Source organism: Pipistrellus kuhlii, unplaced genomic scaffold (genome assembly GCF_014108245.1).
Source record: "Pipistrellus kuhlii isolate mPipKuh1 unplaced genomic scaffold, mPipKuh1.p scaffold_m20_p_106, whole genome shotgun sequence".
Taxonomy (NCBI): Eukaryota; Metazoa; Chordata; class Mammalia; order Chiroptera; family Vespertilionidae; genus Pipistrellus; species Pipistrellus kuhlii.
The window spans coordinates 276,988-292,883 of record NW_023425412.1 but is presented as its reverse complement, the minus strand read 5'-3'; the positions used below and the strand labels follow the sequence as shown (position 1 = coordinate 292,883).

Here is a 15,896-nt window from a genome sequence, read left to right as displayed (position 1 = left end):
CGTGGGAACCCTCAGGGAATAAGGAATCTCATCTTGCCTTTCTAGTCAAGAGCCATAGACACCCCCATAAAAACAAAAGAATAAGCCTAGAGCTTATATCAAAGGGTAAGTAAGGGAGAATAAGTTTTATTATTCACCAATTTTGATTTAAGAAGCTATCCGTTTTAAAATGAGAAATCTAATTTTGGTTTTGAGACAGCTATAGAAGAGGGCAAGTAAATATTTTAGAGAGTTCTGGAAGCCAACTCTTGAGTTCTGCTATCACTCTGCTTAAGTCTCCAGTGTGTTAATTTCCAAAGTTGATGCTGGTTTATAAAATTTTAGTTTCATTGATATCATTATTTTCATGGAAAGTTCATCATTTTTCCTCTGTTTAAAAGTGGTAAAATTGATGAATAAATAACTATGATTTTATTGATTTAAAAGACCATATGAAATAGCTGTAAGGTAACTAGAATCTAAATATATATATATAAAAGCCAAGTGACCAGAACGACTGAAACAACTGGAATGACTGGTCGCTATGACGTACACTGGGGTCAGCCAACTGGCTCAATGTGGGGTGGTGCCACCCGGCCAACCTCCCATGGCCCCTTCCTCCCAGCCAACCCGGCCCTTGATCAGCCCCTACCCCAATTGGGAGTTCAGCCCCTACCCCAATTGGGAGTTCCACTGGGAGACCAGGAATTTGATCGCCCACTATGATGTGCACTGACCACCAGGGGGTGGCACAGAGCAAAGGAAGGCCCCAGCTGGCAGCTGGAAGGCCCTGATTGGCCCTGATTGCTGGCCAGGCCTAGGGACCCTACCTGTGCATTAATTTTGTATACCAGACCTCTAGTTTTAAAATAAAATTAAAAAATTGGGACTGGCCCCTGCTAGTTTAATGTTTCTTTAAATCACTTACTTTTGAGCATCTGTACAGGTTGTAAACCTAGTACTTTGCATTACAATCAGGATAAAAATGAAAGGAATGGCAATTTTAGAAGAAATAGTGTGTACCCGCATATATACATGCATACAAATCTACATGCACAACTAACTTTTCTACTTGATTACATGAGCATTAATTCTATTTGTTTGCCATAAACTTCTTTTTAAGTGAGTGGACAATAGATCTCAGCAGAGTTGTTTTTGATACCAAGTCTGTTCTTCTGATTAGCCCTTCCATCCCTGCCCTCACTATCTATGCATCCCTCTCTCCATTTTGCAGATAATCATTCAGAGGAGGGAGAAGAAGCAAGGCTGTAGCTGTCTGCCCCCAGCACTGAGCCACTTTGTTTGCTGTGTCTGTGTCACCATGTGCAGGCAACCATTTGGGTCACTTAAAACCATTAAGACCTTTATTCTGACTTATAATAGGCAAGATAACTCTAACCCAAGTAGAAACTAGATTTACTGTTATTTTCTGTTATAAGTAAGATTCCTAAGGCCTGAAATTCTCAGAAGTATCTTCGAATCAGTTCTTTGTTTTATTTCCCCCATTTATTAGAAATTATCAGAAAGTTGATATCTGCATTACTTCTTTTAAAAGTGTACACATATTTGATTAGATTTTGAATGATCTAAGATGGTCTCCACATTTTAATAATGATTATATTGTCCTGGAAGCGTCATCGACTCTATCTACAAAAAGTCTATTTCTGAATGTGAACCAGAGCACGTCACAAATGTTAGGTATTTTCTTAAAAAATAATGAAGAATCCATGGAGCGTCTGAGAAAAATGGAGACAGAAGGAATCAGAAATAACTGGTCTGAGTGCTGTTAACCTTGTTCTAGCTGCATCTCAGCGAGCTACCTCACATCTTGAGCTGATATAACATTTATATTTCCTATCTTTGAGGATTAAGTGAGGTCATGGGCCCTCAGTATCTAATAGAGTCTGGCTTCTCAGTTAGACATTCAGTAATGGTAGTTATTGTTTGTGCTGTTATTCTTAATAGGAAGATTCTTGCTTTTCTCACTATCATCACACACAGTAGGAAGTATGACTCTGGGCAGGCTGTGAAGACCTGGAGAGAGAGGGCATTCCAGGTAGAAGTAAGGAATATATGCAAAGTGGAAGGCATAGAATTTCATGTTTCATTTTTCCTCCCACAGAATTGCTAAAATTAGAATGAATATGGTTGGTGGTTAGAAAAAGTTGAACTTGTATTCCAAAGGAATTCTTTTTTTCAGTTACCCCAGCTTCCCCTGTAAACCTAGAAAACAGAAAATATCAGAAACATCTTTCTTCCTCTTTCCATCTTTCTTTCTTAGTACTGACACGGCCTTTGGTAGGCAGTCTGATTTGAGACCCATATTTGACTCTGCAGGCACAGCCATGTTTCATTCTGGAGTGCTCGCCTGTAGTCCAGAACCTTCTATTCACATCAGTGATTACAACCTGACAAGCAGGCAGTGTCCTGGGCATTTGAGCTCACTCTGACTCATCTCCCTTTGTTGGTGGTCTTTGTATGCCAGGGTCCTAGGGACTTACTCAAGTTTCACACACTTGACCTTGCTCTGTAATTTTATTAAAGAACAGACTTATTTCAAAAGCACTACAGCTCTGAGGAGACGACAGGACGTGTAGCTCCAGACTGTTCCTCAGCTGAAGTGCAGTGAGTGCATAGCCCTCATGCACAGCCTCCACTGGCTTAAGGAGAAGAGCTCCCACGCCAGAAAACTGGCCGTTTCCATGAAGTTGGAGGACGGTTCTCAGGCCCACTAACCACTTTTTCTCTTCTTGCAGGGAAGCTCCCTTGGAGGCCGTGGCTGAGGTGTGTGCAGATGCCCCCTGGACATCTCTGATCCACGTTAACATTTGAGGAGACACAGAATGCGGTATGTTCATGCAGATGGGGCCTTGCACTTACATTAGGATCATAAAGGTTACCTGAAACAAGTAGAACTCAGAATGCTGGATGCCTGATGTTGAATTAGGCCACTTGAGAAAGGGTACTTTCCTACCCATATTTCTTGTGTTTGATATTTACATGCTTTCAGTTTTACTTTATTGTTCAGTTTATTAAATATGAACATTAAGCTGATACATAAGCTTTGACTTAATCTTATATCTTTACACTAATGAGAACATTATATGTAATCTAAATGTTTCAGAAAAACAAGTCAAGCTGGGGGCCTTAATCCCAAGTTATATTTCTACACAGTGTTTTCAACTTCTTTTTTTATTTCTGATATTTATATGGCTCCTTGTGAATTTCAGACACTTCCACTCAGATTATTTAATTGGGGCCTCATAAAAACTATAAAAACTTATTGGTGGGTAGTACCGAAGGAGCCTTTGTGTATACCCCCTGCATCCTGGCATCTCCTTTGTCCATCAGATGGAGGCTGTGATAAACAAAGTGTAGAGAGGCAAAGTGATATTTTTTGAAATCTGTTATTCTGTTGTAAAATTCCTCTTTTCTAAAGATTTATTCATAGGCAAATTTTTAATAACATTTAGCATGCATTATGTTTACTTTGAGTCAAGGCCACTTTGTGTGAGTTTGTACTCATTATCTTTTTCAGTCCTTACTGACCCTCAAAAAGGAATTTAAGAAAAAGTAATCTCATAGTATGAGGCTTAAAAGATTGAAATTTTATTTCAACATATATTATAAAGCACCAAGATTTCAGTTCCAAATCTTACACTAGATATTAATTCAGCAAATGAAGTACCTACTGTTTAAGCTAGACAATATTGATATGCAGGTGGATTGGACATGGCTCATGATTTGGAGGTGTTCACCTTCATCCATGTCATATTTGCTCTCCCTCTTTTCTTGTTGCCTTCTATTTTTCCAACGCTAATATTTTTTCTAAATAACTCTGCCTTCTCATGATTTGCCTGAAGTAGGACCGCTTCAGTTTATCCTTTTTGCCTCCAGAGATGTTTCAGGACGAATTTGCTCTAGGATGCACCTGTTTGTCCTTGTGGTGGTCCAGGATGTCCATAAAGCTCTCCTCCCACAACATTGCAAAGGAATCAATATTTTTCCAACAGCTTTCTTCGCTGTCAGATTTTCACATCCATACTTAGTAATTGGAAGGGTGTGGCTGGTCTTGGTCTTGGTCTTTAATGACACATCTGTGCTCTTAGTGATCTTTCTTAGTTGTTTCATTGCTGCCCTTCTGTACACAGGTCAAACTGAAGAGGCAGAGACAGAGTTGAAGTCACCTAATTCTTAGCTTCCCACCTCTGGGATGCTCTGGGGGGCGGGTGGGATGGCACAAAAGACTTTCCTACTGCAAACTCTGAACTGCAAGTAGTTTCTGGAACATTTGGCTATTTTAGAGGTAAATATTTATTAACAGGGCAACTTTGATATGCAAAAATATAGAAACAACAAAAACACAATCTATAAACATTGTGAACTTCACATGAGCATAAATGTTACATGCTTGACTTCTCTAAGAGTGCCTTCTCTTTTAGTTCACATGTGTTTAGTTCATTAATATTGTCTTTTTAAATTTTGTGAACGATTATTTCTTTATTTCCCCCTTTTTTGATATTTATCTTTAGTACTTATTAATTTATTAATTTCTTATTTTATTTCCCCCTTTCTTGATATTTATCTTTAGTACTTATTAATTTATTAATTTATTTCTTTATTTCCCCCTTTCTTGATATTTATCTTTAGTACTTCTTGCATCTTATCTATTTCAAATTTCATAAAATGTACCACAGCAAAGCTTTTGTTTCATTGACTCTTAATTTGCATTCTTGACTTTTTGCTACATGCTGGTCTCTGCTTCTTTAAACATTGTAAGTACATCCAGTAAACAATAGATGCCTACTTAATCTTCACATTCCCTGATTAGAAGTGAGTGAAAAAAAAAATCAGTGCCTAGAGTCCAGTGTCTGCCAATTTGAGGATATAAATAAACCCTCATAAACAAAGATCAGCCAGAGGGACATACAATAAAGGCTTTTACTCAGCTCAAAACTAACCAGCTAATAAACTTGGAGGTGCAATCAACTGGGTGGGAAAAGCAACCTGGCCACGGAACAAGGTGCCAGTAGAAGTTTGAGGAAGAGACTTATTGCCTCCCTCCCTGCCCTGCCCTGCCCTTCCTTTCCTCCCTCCCTCCATCCTCTCCTTCCACCTCTCTTTTTCTGTCTCTTCTTCTGCTGCTTCTGTGTTCAATGCTCAATCATGACAATAATATGTGAGTTTTGATATGAAAGAGAAATTATTTTCCTCTGCACTCTAGTCTGCAGTCCCATTCAGGAATAGTCCTGAAATATAGGAAAAGTAAATACTTTTAGCCCTATAACATTTCAGCTATAGAACAAAGGGAATTTGTCATCTGTGCCCAGACCAGAAACCCTTAGTGGGGCTTACAGTCACAACTGTCAAGATATGAAGAAATATTAAATGACTGAGAGGCCTGAAAACATAGGTGCACTCTGGAGATGGCTTCCTTTATCCTAACAATCATTTTTAAGTGGCTGGGGTCAGAGATGACAGCTGAACTGATCCAGAGCTGTCTCCTTCAGCTGATGCCTAAATCACAGTGATTCCGGGATTGAGGGATAGGCAACTCGGAGTTGGCCTCCAGGGAACCATGTACCTCCCTGAGTGGTGGGCACAGCCCCTAGCCTCCCAAGGCAGTGTAAGGAGTCAACTGTGACAAGAGCAAGTCAGCAGGATAGGTGATGAGATTAGGATGAGAATGGGAGAGATATCCTCTGGCATCAGTAAGGTCTATAAGATGGCGTATGTATTCCTTCTGAATGACCTGGCTCTCTACCTCAAGGTGGCACTTTGTCCCTTAAATTTCCCTCACCATCCTTAAGTATTTTCTTTTACATGAAACTCAGCTATTAAAATACAGTCAGAAAAAACATTCATCTGACTGAAGGTTGGACCTCATACATCCTATATGATAAAAAGGTAGTGTACAAATTGTTCCCTCGGAATTCTTCCGGGAATTTGACCAGGGCCAGGGGACAGGAGGGAGTACCGATTGGCAGCTGCTAGGGACCCTACCAGTGCATGAATTTCATGCATTGGGCCTCTAGTTAAAATATAAAGTATTAACCTATTTAACCTATTTAAAGTATGTTCTTCATGGCATTAAGGAATTATTGCTGATTTTTAAGGTATGTAAATAGTGTCATGGCTCTCTGAAATCAAAGTTCTTATGTAGAGCTGCATACTGAAAGATTTCTAAATAAAATGATATGATTTCTGGACTTACCTTCAAAATAATGTAGAAGTAATTGTTAAATGATAGTATGGCTGAAATTACATTGGCCAAATATAATTAATTGATGGGTAAATGGGATTTGCTATACTCTTCTGTCCACTTTTATATTTGTTTAAAGTTTTTCACATTAGAATGTCTTAATGAATGGGAAGTTGCATAACATAGTAACTGAAGAGACACCTCTAGTCCCAGACTTATTAGAATAGTTCAACCGCTTATCTCTGAAAACTGGGATAAAGGTCTCTGTGTGCCTCAGTTTCCTGATCTGTAAATGTGGGTGATAAGCCAGGACTCCACAGGGTCCTTGTGGAGATGGCATATGTTGTCATGTGAACCACCAGGAGTACCTCAGGAGTAGCAGAGCCTGGCATACGGTCACTCTCATTAACTTATACAGGTGGAATTTTGCATTTATTCTCCACTTGGAATTTCTTATATTAACAATTGATTGTAGAAATACCTTTCAATTTGGCATATGAAAGGCATTTTGGAATTAATAGTTACATTTTCTATTTTAAAATAAAAAACAGAATTGATTTAATAATTACTGATTTCTTGTTCCTTGTAACATTGAATATATTTCTAAAGGTATTTAAAGAAATGCTATAAAGTAGACTTTCATAACTTACTAGGAATATATTTTACTTTTTTTCTTCAGAACAGTATAGCTTAATAGATTAAAGACAGATTAGCCACAACACTGACTGTATTTTGGGTATTTAATTGCTTTTATTTCTTTTCTATTGCAAAGGGTAAATAATTGCACTTTTATATACACATACTTGTTGAATAGCCATTTATATTCTACCCTTATATAATATTTGAGTTAGTAACTTTATAATTTTATAACTAATCCTACAGTGTTCTCTTTTTCACATTATTTAAATCCTAATTCATAGCTGTTCTAAGAAAGAAATCAGTATTGGGAATTTGGACAAATGTATTTTCTAAAGAATCCAGTTTTCCTGACAAACAAAATAAAGGTTTTAGAAATATGGAAGTATATAGAACACTAAATACCCATTTTTTTCTCAACTCTTGTCATATTTTCTCTATGTGAGATCTGTTTTTTCCTTCCCTCAAATTTTGGATTCCATGTACAACTTGTGGGAATCCAGTCATCATTTCAATTGGTGAAAGATGACTACAGTGGTTTCCACATGGTTTATGAACAACTGTATTGGAGAGATTGCTGCCACGTAAGGAGGGATAAGGAGATGAGCAAAGACAAGCATCTGGGAAGTTCATTAAGATGAGATAAAGGCAGACAGAACTGTGAATGCTCGGTGCCAGGAGCCAGTGCTAGAAGAGCTCCCAGGAAGGGGTGTTCATTAGATGGGCAGAGCTGGAAGGGTTTTCTCGAAGGATTAAATAGGCTGGGCGTCTGATATGGAGGTAAGAGATGGTCATAAAGAAGAGATAAAAAAGGAAAAATGCAAAATGGAAATAGTGTTCATTGCATACATCCTTAGAGAGATAAGTTTCAATGATTTGTCAGTCCAGGGTGTACAGACATAAAATATATATTTTTCCCTATGTCACTGTGGTATGCTTTTGGAGTTCTGTGAGACTATGGTTGTAAGGAGACTTTAATATATATATATATATATATATATATATATATATATATATATATATATGCAAAGTGACACTATTAAAGACATCCTATACTGCAATTTTATAGCCAGTGTTAATGTTTACTGTGTATTTTAAATACATACTTTTATCACACTAGACCTTTCTTAGACTACTCCCATTAGTCTCAGAAATTACATCAAGCCTAAATCTCCTAGAACATAAACACTCACAATTTAGAATTGCTGAAAGTAAAAGTTAATGGTTTTCACACATTATTAGTGGTTAAAATACTCCTTGCTCTGATTCTCCTAAATTTTTTGGAAGAAAATTCAGTTTGCTTTTAATTAAATTATGAAATTTGAGCACTTTGAATGTATGTTTTCCTCCCTGCCTCCCATTTTCTTTCATGCAAATATATGACATGTGTAGAGTCATTTCTCTACATTCATTTCATGATTACTTAGTATTCCAAGAGGTCTCTAAAATTTTCATTTTAATTTAGAGGCAAAAGGACTAAAATAACAAAAAAGAACACGAATACCAACTTTCATCAAGAAATAATCTCGAGGATGGATGAAAAAGCAGCACTTTTCTATAACTCCCGCACCTCCCGATAGTCACAGAGGTGGTCTTTTTTTCTGTGTTTTTTCTTGTTAAAACCCAATTCGCTCCTTAATCTTTCAAACTTGCAACACAGTGGAGTGGAAGGTTTGGTGCTGCCTCTGCTGCAGCTCCTCAGAGCACTGAGCCTGAATGTGCCCTCGCTTTCTCCCGGGGCAGGTCACGGACCAGCAGACACTCTGGGCAGCTCCCCTCTAAAAACTGGTTCTGGGTCTGATGTGCCAGGAGAGGGACTGCGCCTTAGGAGGTCACTTTTAGGGGAATGGAAACTTTTCCAAGTGAAAACTTGAGTCTTCTGGCAGGGTATATGTAAATATCTACACAGTAATGTAGCCCCACATTTTATAGGAATATAATAGGAACAGGAGGGTCTATATGACAGTCAACTTACCACATCTTCTGTTGTTCCAAACACTTTATTGATCAGTTTCCATCTGTGCATGTATTTTAATCCTTACGTGATATCCATCTTCTCACTGTTTGTGTCCTTTCATTTAATATTTAGCTTTTCCCTCAATGACTAAGTATTATCATTTCATTTTAGATAATTCATTTTTTTGTTTGAAAAAAATTAATGATCACATTAACTCCAAGAACAGAGTATAAAATAAAACAATATCATTGCTGTTACAGAGAGTTCATCTTAATGTGTGAATGTTTGGTAGGACAGACAATAAACAAGTAAATATATATGATATTAGATGAGGATAAATCTGTGAAGAAAACTGAAGCAGCACAGAGGAAAACTGAGAGCTGGGTCAGGGGAGGCACGGGAGTTTGTCAGGGTCCAGCTGCAGGTGACTCTGGGCCGAGCTTAGAGAGCTGTAAGAGGATGAGCCTCGTGTGGGCAGGAGTGGGCCAGGCACAGAGAGGGGTGTGGCAAAGGCCTCAAGGCGGGGCCATGGCTGCAGGTTCAAGAAAGAGTAAATGGGCCGTAGTGGGAGCAGACCAGTAGGTTGTGTGTTGACAAGAGTGAGGGTTTAGCTTCAATTGTGAGTGTGATGGAAAGGTACTAGAAGCTTCTGGACAGAGGTGATCTAACTGGGTTGGCACTTTAAGAGAATTACTCTAGTTGCAGGTGGGGAAGAGAAGTGAGTGTGGGAAAGGAAGTGAGTATGGAGGCTGTTGCAGTAACATAAGCAAGAGATGATACTAATTCAGACGAGGGTGGTCATGGTGGAGATGGAAGATGCAGTTGGGAGCCAGTGGGATGAAGAGCCAGTAGGATTTGCTGATTGCATGGTCATGGACTATGAGAAAAAAAGAGGCTTTGAGGATGACTTCAGAACGTTTGCCTGAGCAGAATGGAGGGCCACTTGCTCAGCTGGAGAGGGAAGGGAAGTCAGGACAGGTGAAGTCCAGATGCCCTCTGTATTGAACGGAGAAACTGAATATGCAGCCCAGTTTGTATTTCAGGGAGACATGGGTTCTAGATGCATGTTTGTAATTATTGAGGCACAGATGGTAGTGAGCTCATAAAGGAGATAACTGAGCTGTAAGACTCTCCAGTCGGGGATTATGAAGTGCAGAAGTTTTCACCAAAAGACCTTGTCAGGCAACGTGGGGATGGAGGAAGACCAACTCAGGATGAAGAGAAAAACTTCTGGCTGCTGCAGGTGATGGAATAGAGAACACCAAGAACCACCCTGATTAGGTCACGTCCAGGTCATTACCAGCCTTGACCACTGGGTGACTGTAGGGGTCAAGCTGCCTGGCATGAGAAGAGGAGAAAGAGGAGGCGGGTCAGGAGCATGAATTGCCTTCTGTAGGAGCTCTGTTGGTTAAATGGCAGGTAATAGGGACACAGTTGGAGACAGATACAGACTCCAGGGAGGTTTGTTTGCATTGCTTTTTGTCTTAAAGAAGGGAAATAACAGAGCCTCTGAGTATGAAGATGGGAAGGCTGCAGAGTGAGGGAGAGAAAGGAACCCAGCACACAAGCCGAGGAGTGGCCCATTGGGTTCCTCTGCAGGGGAAGGGTTCATTGGCGGTGTCAGGACAGAAGGCAGCTGTAGGGTCCTGGGTGTTCATTGGTAATCAATAGAGAGTAGAATGGAACAGACAGGAGAGCTTTGAAGAGAGAGAATGCAGTAACTTAGCAAGGAGGGATAGAGGTGAGAGACACTGATGGGATGGGAAGGCCATCAGCCTGGCAGTCCCAGGGAAAGGGGCTTGCGACGCATTTGGGAAGAGGAGGGAAGATAAATAGTGATAGCTGGGACCCGGGATGCTAGAAACAGAGACCATAGAAAAAATACAGCTATTGTTATGAAGGAGGTTTCAAGTATGACTGTGGCATTGTGTGACTGAGGAAGAGAGAAGAAGGAGTGCATTAGAGGAGAGACCTGGAACTCCAGAGGTGGTGACACAGACATGGGGGGCCGGGGGGGGGGGGGAGGAATAGGTGGGCCAGAGCCTAACAATGCCTGCAAGAAAGGAGTCTGTGAGGAGACTGAGCCTGATGGAACGAGGGCCAAAGGAGCTGGGTTTTATTTATCTAAGGATGAGATGCAAAGGTCTGGAAGCAGCAGACACACGCACGCACATGCACATGGAGGCACAGGCTCTGTAAGCAAGATAGCCACCCAAATGGCTGCACTTCTGCATCATTCTCATGAAAGCAGGAAGGGAGAAGGGCTGTGGGATTCTTGGCATTGGTTAGGAATTTGTGTATTCTAGGAGACATAATAAAGTCAACAAAATAACCAGGAAGGGAAGAAAGATGAAATGGGCCAATTTTCAGCTGATTTTAAAAAGACAAACGTTCTTATTAACATGCCATGCAGTGCTGTGTAGAGCACTCTGTTCTGTCTCTGCACCCTTTGAACTGGCCCGTGGGCACATGGCCTTGTGTCCTGGCTGAAGTGGCCAAGAGCTCCAGAGCAACCTGGGGCCATGCTGTATTTTCTTTATAAGCTGCTTTGCTTGATTGCCTATTGTTTGTAATGTCATGCTAGTGCTATACTTAAAGAATGCTTGCATGCACCAATTAGGGAGATTGGTTGCAATTTTTTCTCTGCTATTTGTCACCTTTTTGACCTCAGTGTGACTGATCTATAATTAACTAGATGATTAAATGACAAGTCTTTCCTTTCCCTTCCTTTTCATTCCATTCTATGTCAGGCACACGGTAGGACTCAAAAAATGTATTTTCAAATGGAATAAATAGCTGTATATGAATATATAAGTACAGAAAGCTCTCCATTTGTTTCCATCTGTACCCACACAGATTTCCCACAGGTGTGTAGATAGGATTTCTAGTACAAATTGAAGGCCATAATGCCTTTGGAAGAATTGATAAAGGACTGTATGACTTGGGGGTAGTAAGAGATAATTCTAGCTGAGAAGTAGAGAGGATCCAGTTCATGCAAATGGTCCGACTGAGATTCTCTCCTCCTGATTGGAGGAGGGAGATTTGGGCAGAAAGTAGTGAGAGCATGATGAGAATTGGCACATGCCAGAAACCACAATGTTATTCAGTGTGCTGGAGTTCAGGTAAGGAAGGGAAGAAAAAGATGACAAGTATGTAGGTCCCACGTATTAAAGAGCTGTGCATCCAGTCTGAGCACTGTGGGGTATAGCTTGCAACTGTTGCTGGAGACTATTGAGCAAAGGTCAGACTTGGTAGCCTTTGGCTTTGAACAGGTGAGTCTACTGAGATCTGGATGGCAGCTTGTCATAAGGAGCTGCAGATAGTCCAGGTGAGAAGTGAGAGAGCAGTAAACAAAGACACAGCTGGTAATGGCAGCCACCTGAAACCTGCTTGAACACCAACCACCCGCATTCATGATCTTGTGTAATCTGCACACCTGTTACGAGGTGGGAGCTTTGTTCCTCATTTTGTGGGGCAGGGAGGAGAGTTGGTGCAGTGTCACCCAGAGGCTGATCTGTAGCCCTGGGGCAGGCCCCCCCTCTTTGTAGCCCACCCACATCTGCCCAAGTGCCGAGGTGAGAATGCAGAATTAGAAACGTCCATGGCCACTGACACTGACGCGACATTCAGGGGCTTGATCATTTCCAGAAATGAGTCTTAATGTATTTTACAAAATGACAAGTCTAACCTAATTGGAGTGGACTTTTGTGTTAAGTCTCATCCTTTACCTGCAGGTAGTGGGGCCGCACCACATGGTATTTGTTGGGTGGCGACAGGTTGTTGGACACAGCAGAGCTAACACTGGTCACTAAGCTCTAGGCCGTTGGTCCTTGCCAATGAGAGGCAAAGCAGTTAAGAATTTTTCCATCTTCCCTGTGTTTAAGCACAACATACAGTGTCACTAAAAGGAGCCTATTCTGGGAGGAGCTCCGAAGGAGTTAGCCGGAGTGTCATTTCTGTTTGCCTTATGAACGGTCTGTTTTCCCCCACTTCCCTCTAGATTTATCTGAAAAACATCTCCCCAGCCATCAGCTGTCCCTGGGCAGTCTGTTCTTCCAACATTACCAGCACACCCTCTCTTCTCTTCCTTTCCTGGTTCAGAGTCTCCTGCAGCTGAATTACTCTTCTTCACCATGGTGACAGGACAGTCTTACATGTCCTAAGGCACCCTTCCTGTGCTCTTCTCTCTGGCTGTGCTCCCAATTCCAGTTCCCCCTCCTGCGCATCCTAAGTACACTTGTAGGTCTCAGCTGCAGATGCCTGTAGCCTGCATAGCCAAGGTTCACTCCCCTCGAGCAGTGCTCTCACTACTACACCTTTGGGTTCCAGATTTAACCCATCAAGCCATGTAGGATTTTGGGTGCTGTCATCATTACTGCATAGCTGGTGTGAATATTGAAGTCCTAATATGTGAAATGACCCAGAACCACTCTAGAGGAGGCTCCATTGGCTATCATTGCACCTGGGGAGACTCACTCCCATGGGAGCAGTGTCGTATTTCAGAAGAAGCACAGCTCAGGTAAATCTGAGTTTCAAGCCCTGCTCTGCCATGTATTAACTCTGTGAGCTTTGTCAAGTTGTATAGCTTCCCTGATAATCCCTTTATTAATCTATAAAGCGGGCATAATACTAGTACCTGCCTGAGAGCTGCTGTGAAGATTAAATGAGACACTGCTTGTAAAGCCTTTAAAATGATTTCTTGTACATAATAAGGTTGTTGAGGGCTAGGCTGAGCTGTTGGTCACTCAGTATGAGAAGCTTTCATTGAACCTCAGCAAACACATGCCTGGAGCTGTGTCCCATGCTTTATCGCCACATGTGCCAGACGCACCTGCCAGTCCCAGTTAGGGTGCTTCACGCACCACTGCCTCAGCCTGAGGCTCTTCATCGCTCACTGGGGCTTTGTCAAGATCTCATATCCACGCCTCAACCTCCTTACCTTCCTTTTTGTTGTCATCAGGGTCAAAAGCTAAATGCATTGATTGCTTTCTCTCAGGCCTTAGGTTTATTACATTTAATGCTCACCACTGATACCTATGAAGTCTGTACCCTCCTACCAACAGTTTACACATACGGTGACTTTACTAAAAGGTTAAGTGAGGTGCTCATGGCTTTCCAGGTGCCCACCTCATCCTCCTGAGTGAGAACTTGTTCAGGCGCTGACTTCTATTGTCTGAAGTCCTCTAGAGCCCTGTGGGCGCTGGCATTGCTCTCTCTGCCCATGGTATATGCAGGCTTGTCTTGCTGCCTTGAATGCTCCCAGCTAGACATGCTGCTTTGGTGCCAAGGACTCTGACTTCCAAAAACAATAGAAGCTCCCATATATATTGAATTTTCTTCGTACCAGGCAATGTACTAAATGTTTCACTTATGTAATCTCATTTAACTATAATGACAATTTTAAAAGGTAGAAGTTATTATTCCCATTTTCAAATGAAGAAATTAAATTTAGTTGCCCAAGATTTTATACCCATTAAGCGGTAGAGCAGGAATTTGAATCCAAGTCTGACGGCTTCTAAATGTCATGCTGCTTCTACTTACTATCTCTTTTTCTAATTTTGTGTTCCCTTTAGCATTTGGTCTGATATCTTGCACATTAGAAATGCCTTTTAAAAAAGTTTGCCAAACTGATTGGGGTTCACTGGTTTTTGCTATATGTAATTCTCTGTGCCCTCATCAAAGCGTCTTCTAAGCTTTCATGGCTCACTGCCACCTGAACCAAGTGGCAGCACTGACCTGTCGATGACATTCAAGGCCTGGCTTTCCCAGATCATCCTGGTACCAACTCTTGTTAGGGTGACTGGAGCAGGGTCCTCAGCAGCATGAGCAGTTCACAGGGAAATGGCACCATGGCTTTTATGGTCGCAGCTGAGTGTGGTAAGGAATCTGGAATTCAGCCTATGGAAGTCAACCACAGTAGAAGGGTGCGTGTTGTCTCTTCAGCAGGTTGATGTTATTAGGGTATATGAGCACGGGGCTACGGCCTGGTTTCTTCAACTTTCAACCCTATGTAAAGTAACGTACAAGGAAGTATCAGGAAGGTGGAGTGGAAGGCTCAGAGCGTAGGATTTCTTTGTGGCCACAGGATAGTGTTTAGATCTGAGTAAAGGGAAAGGTGTCAGGCCCTGGGCATGCGAGTGGGGCTTCAGGCTGTGGTGAGGAGAGCTGGCAGCACAGATGCTGGGTCTCTATGCCCTTTATCAGAAGAAGGGGACAGGCCTTGTGGGCAGGCTGCTTGAGTTTGAGATTCGGAAATGTGGATGAGCACGGTGTCAGCAGGCCAGGGTCTGAATCCAGGCACTGCACTGGAATGAACTTGAGCTTCTGAGTAAGGTCTGGGTTCAAATCCTGACCCGACTGCCTACTAACCAGGGCCCTCTGGCCAGCCAAGTTCAACTTTCTGACCCCAATGTTTTCAAGTAAGAGACAATAATATGATTCATAAGATTGTCGCAAGGATCATATTATACAGAGTATGCTCAATGCATAATAGCATCATTCTGACACAGCCAGCACGTATGCATACCGCCCCCTCTAACAGGTGCTTCGTGAGAGTCAGGAGTACTCTAGTTGTGGAGGATCTTGTCGCAAAGAACCGACTAAATTAATGTCAGGGACCAAAGGGAATGGGGAAGGATCTCTTCTGTGCCACCTCCAAGTTCCGGGATGTGAGCTGCTCTGTGCTGTATGTAAAACACAGGAGGTGGTGACAGTCCTGGTATTGATTTTTGTTAGACTAATCCAGTGAGATGCTTAATACCTGCATGCAGAAGGCCTTTTAGAAACGTAGTTCACACCACATACCCAGGTTCCTCTGCACCACAGAGCTCATGCACTGATCTGTTTTTTCATGGGGTGACTGGCATCTTTAAGCACTTGCTGGGATCGGGTTTACATGTGTGTGACCCCTTCTTCCTTGGAGTGTGGTGGGAAAATGTGAGGTCTGAGGTAGGACAGGATTCATGCTCCAGACTGGAGTCAAAAGCAGTAGGGTTTTGCTTCTGTTCCATTTTGTTTTTTCTTTTTAATTCTCAAGGATACATTAAAAAATTATTATTGATTTTAAAGGGAGAGAAAGAGCAAGAGTTCATGCATACATGCATGCATGAGAGAGAAAGAGAG

General features: G+C 41.7%; 1 protein-coding gene across 14 annotated transcripts in view; it reads left to right on the top strand.

The window, feature by feature from the left end:
* Nucleotides 1-15,896, top strand: part of MYT1L (myelin transcription factor 1 like) — a 261,507-nt gene that overhangs the window by 37,392 nt on the left and 208,219 nt on the right. For all 14 annotated transcript variants that reach the window (XM_045578831.1, XM_045578833.1, XM_045578832.1 and 11 more), the window contains exon 2: nt 2,736-2,827. In XM_045578831.1, the coding sequence (XP_045434787.1) occupies nt 2,823-2,827 (5 nt within the window). In that variant the 5' untranslated portion in view covers nt 2,736-2,822. The remainder of the gene's footprint in view (nt 1-2,735; nt 2,828-15,896) is intronic.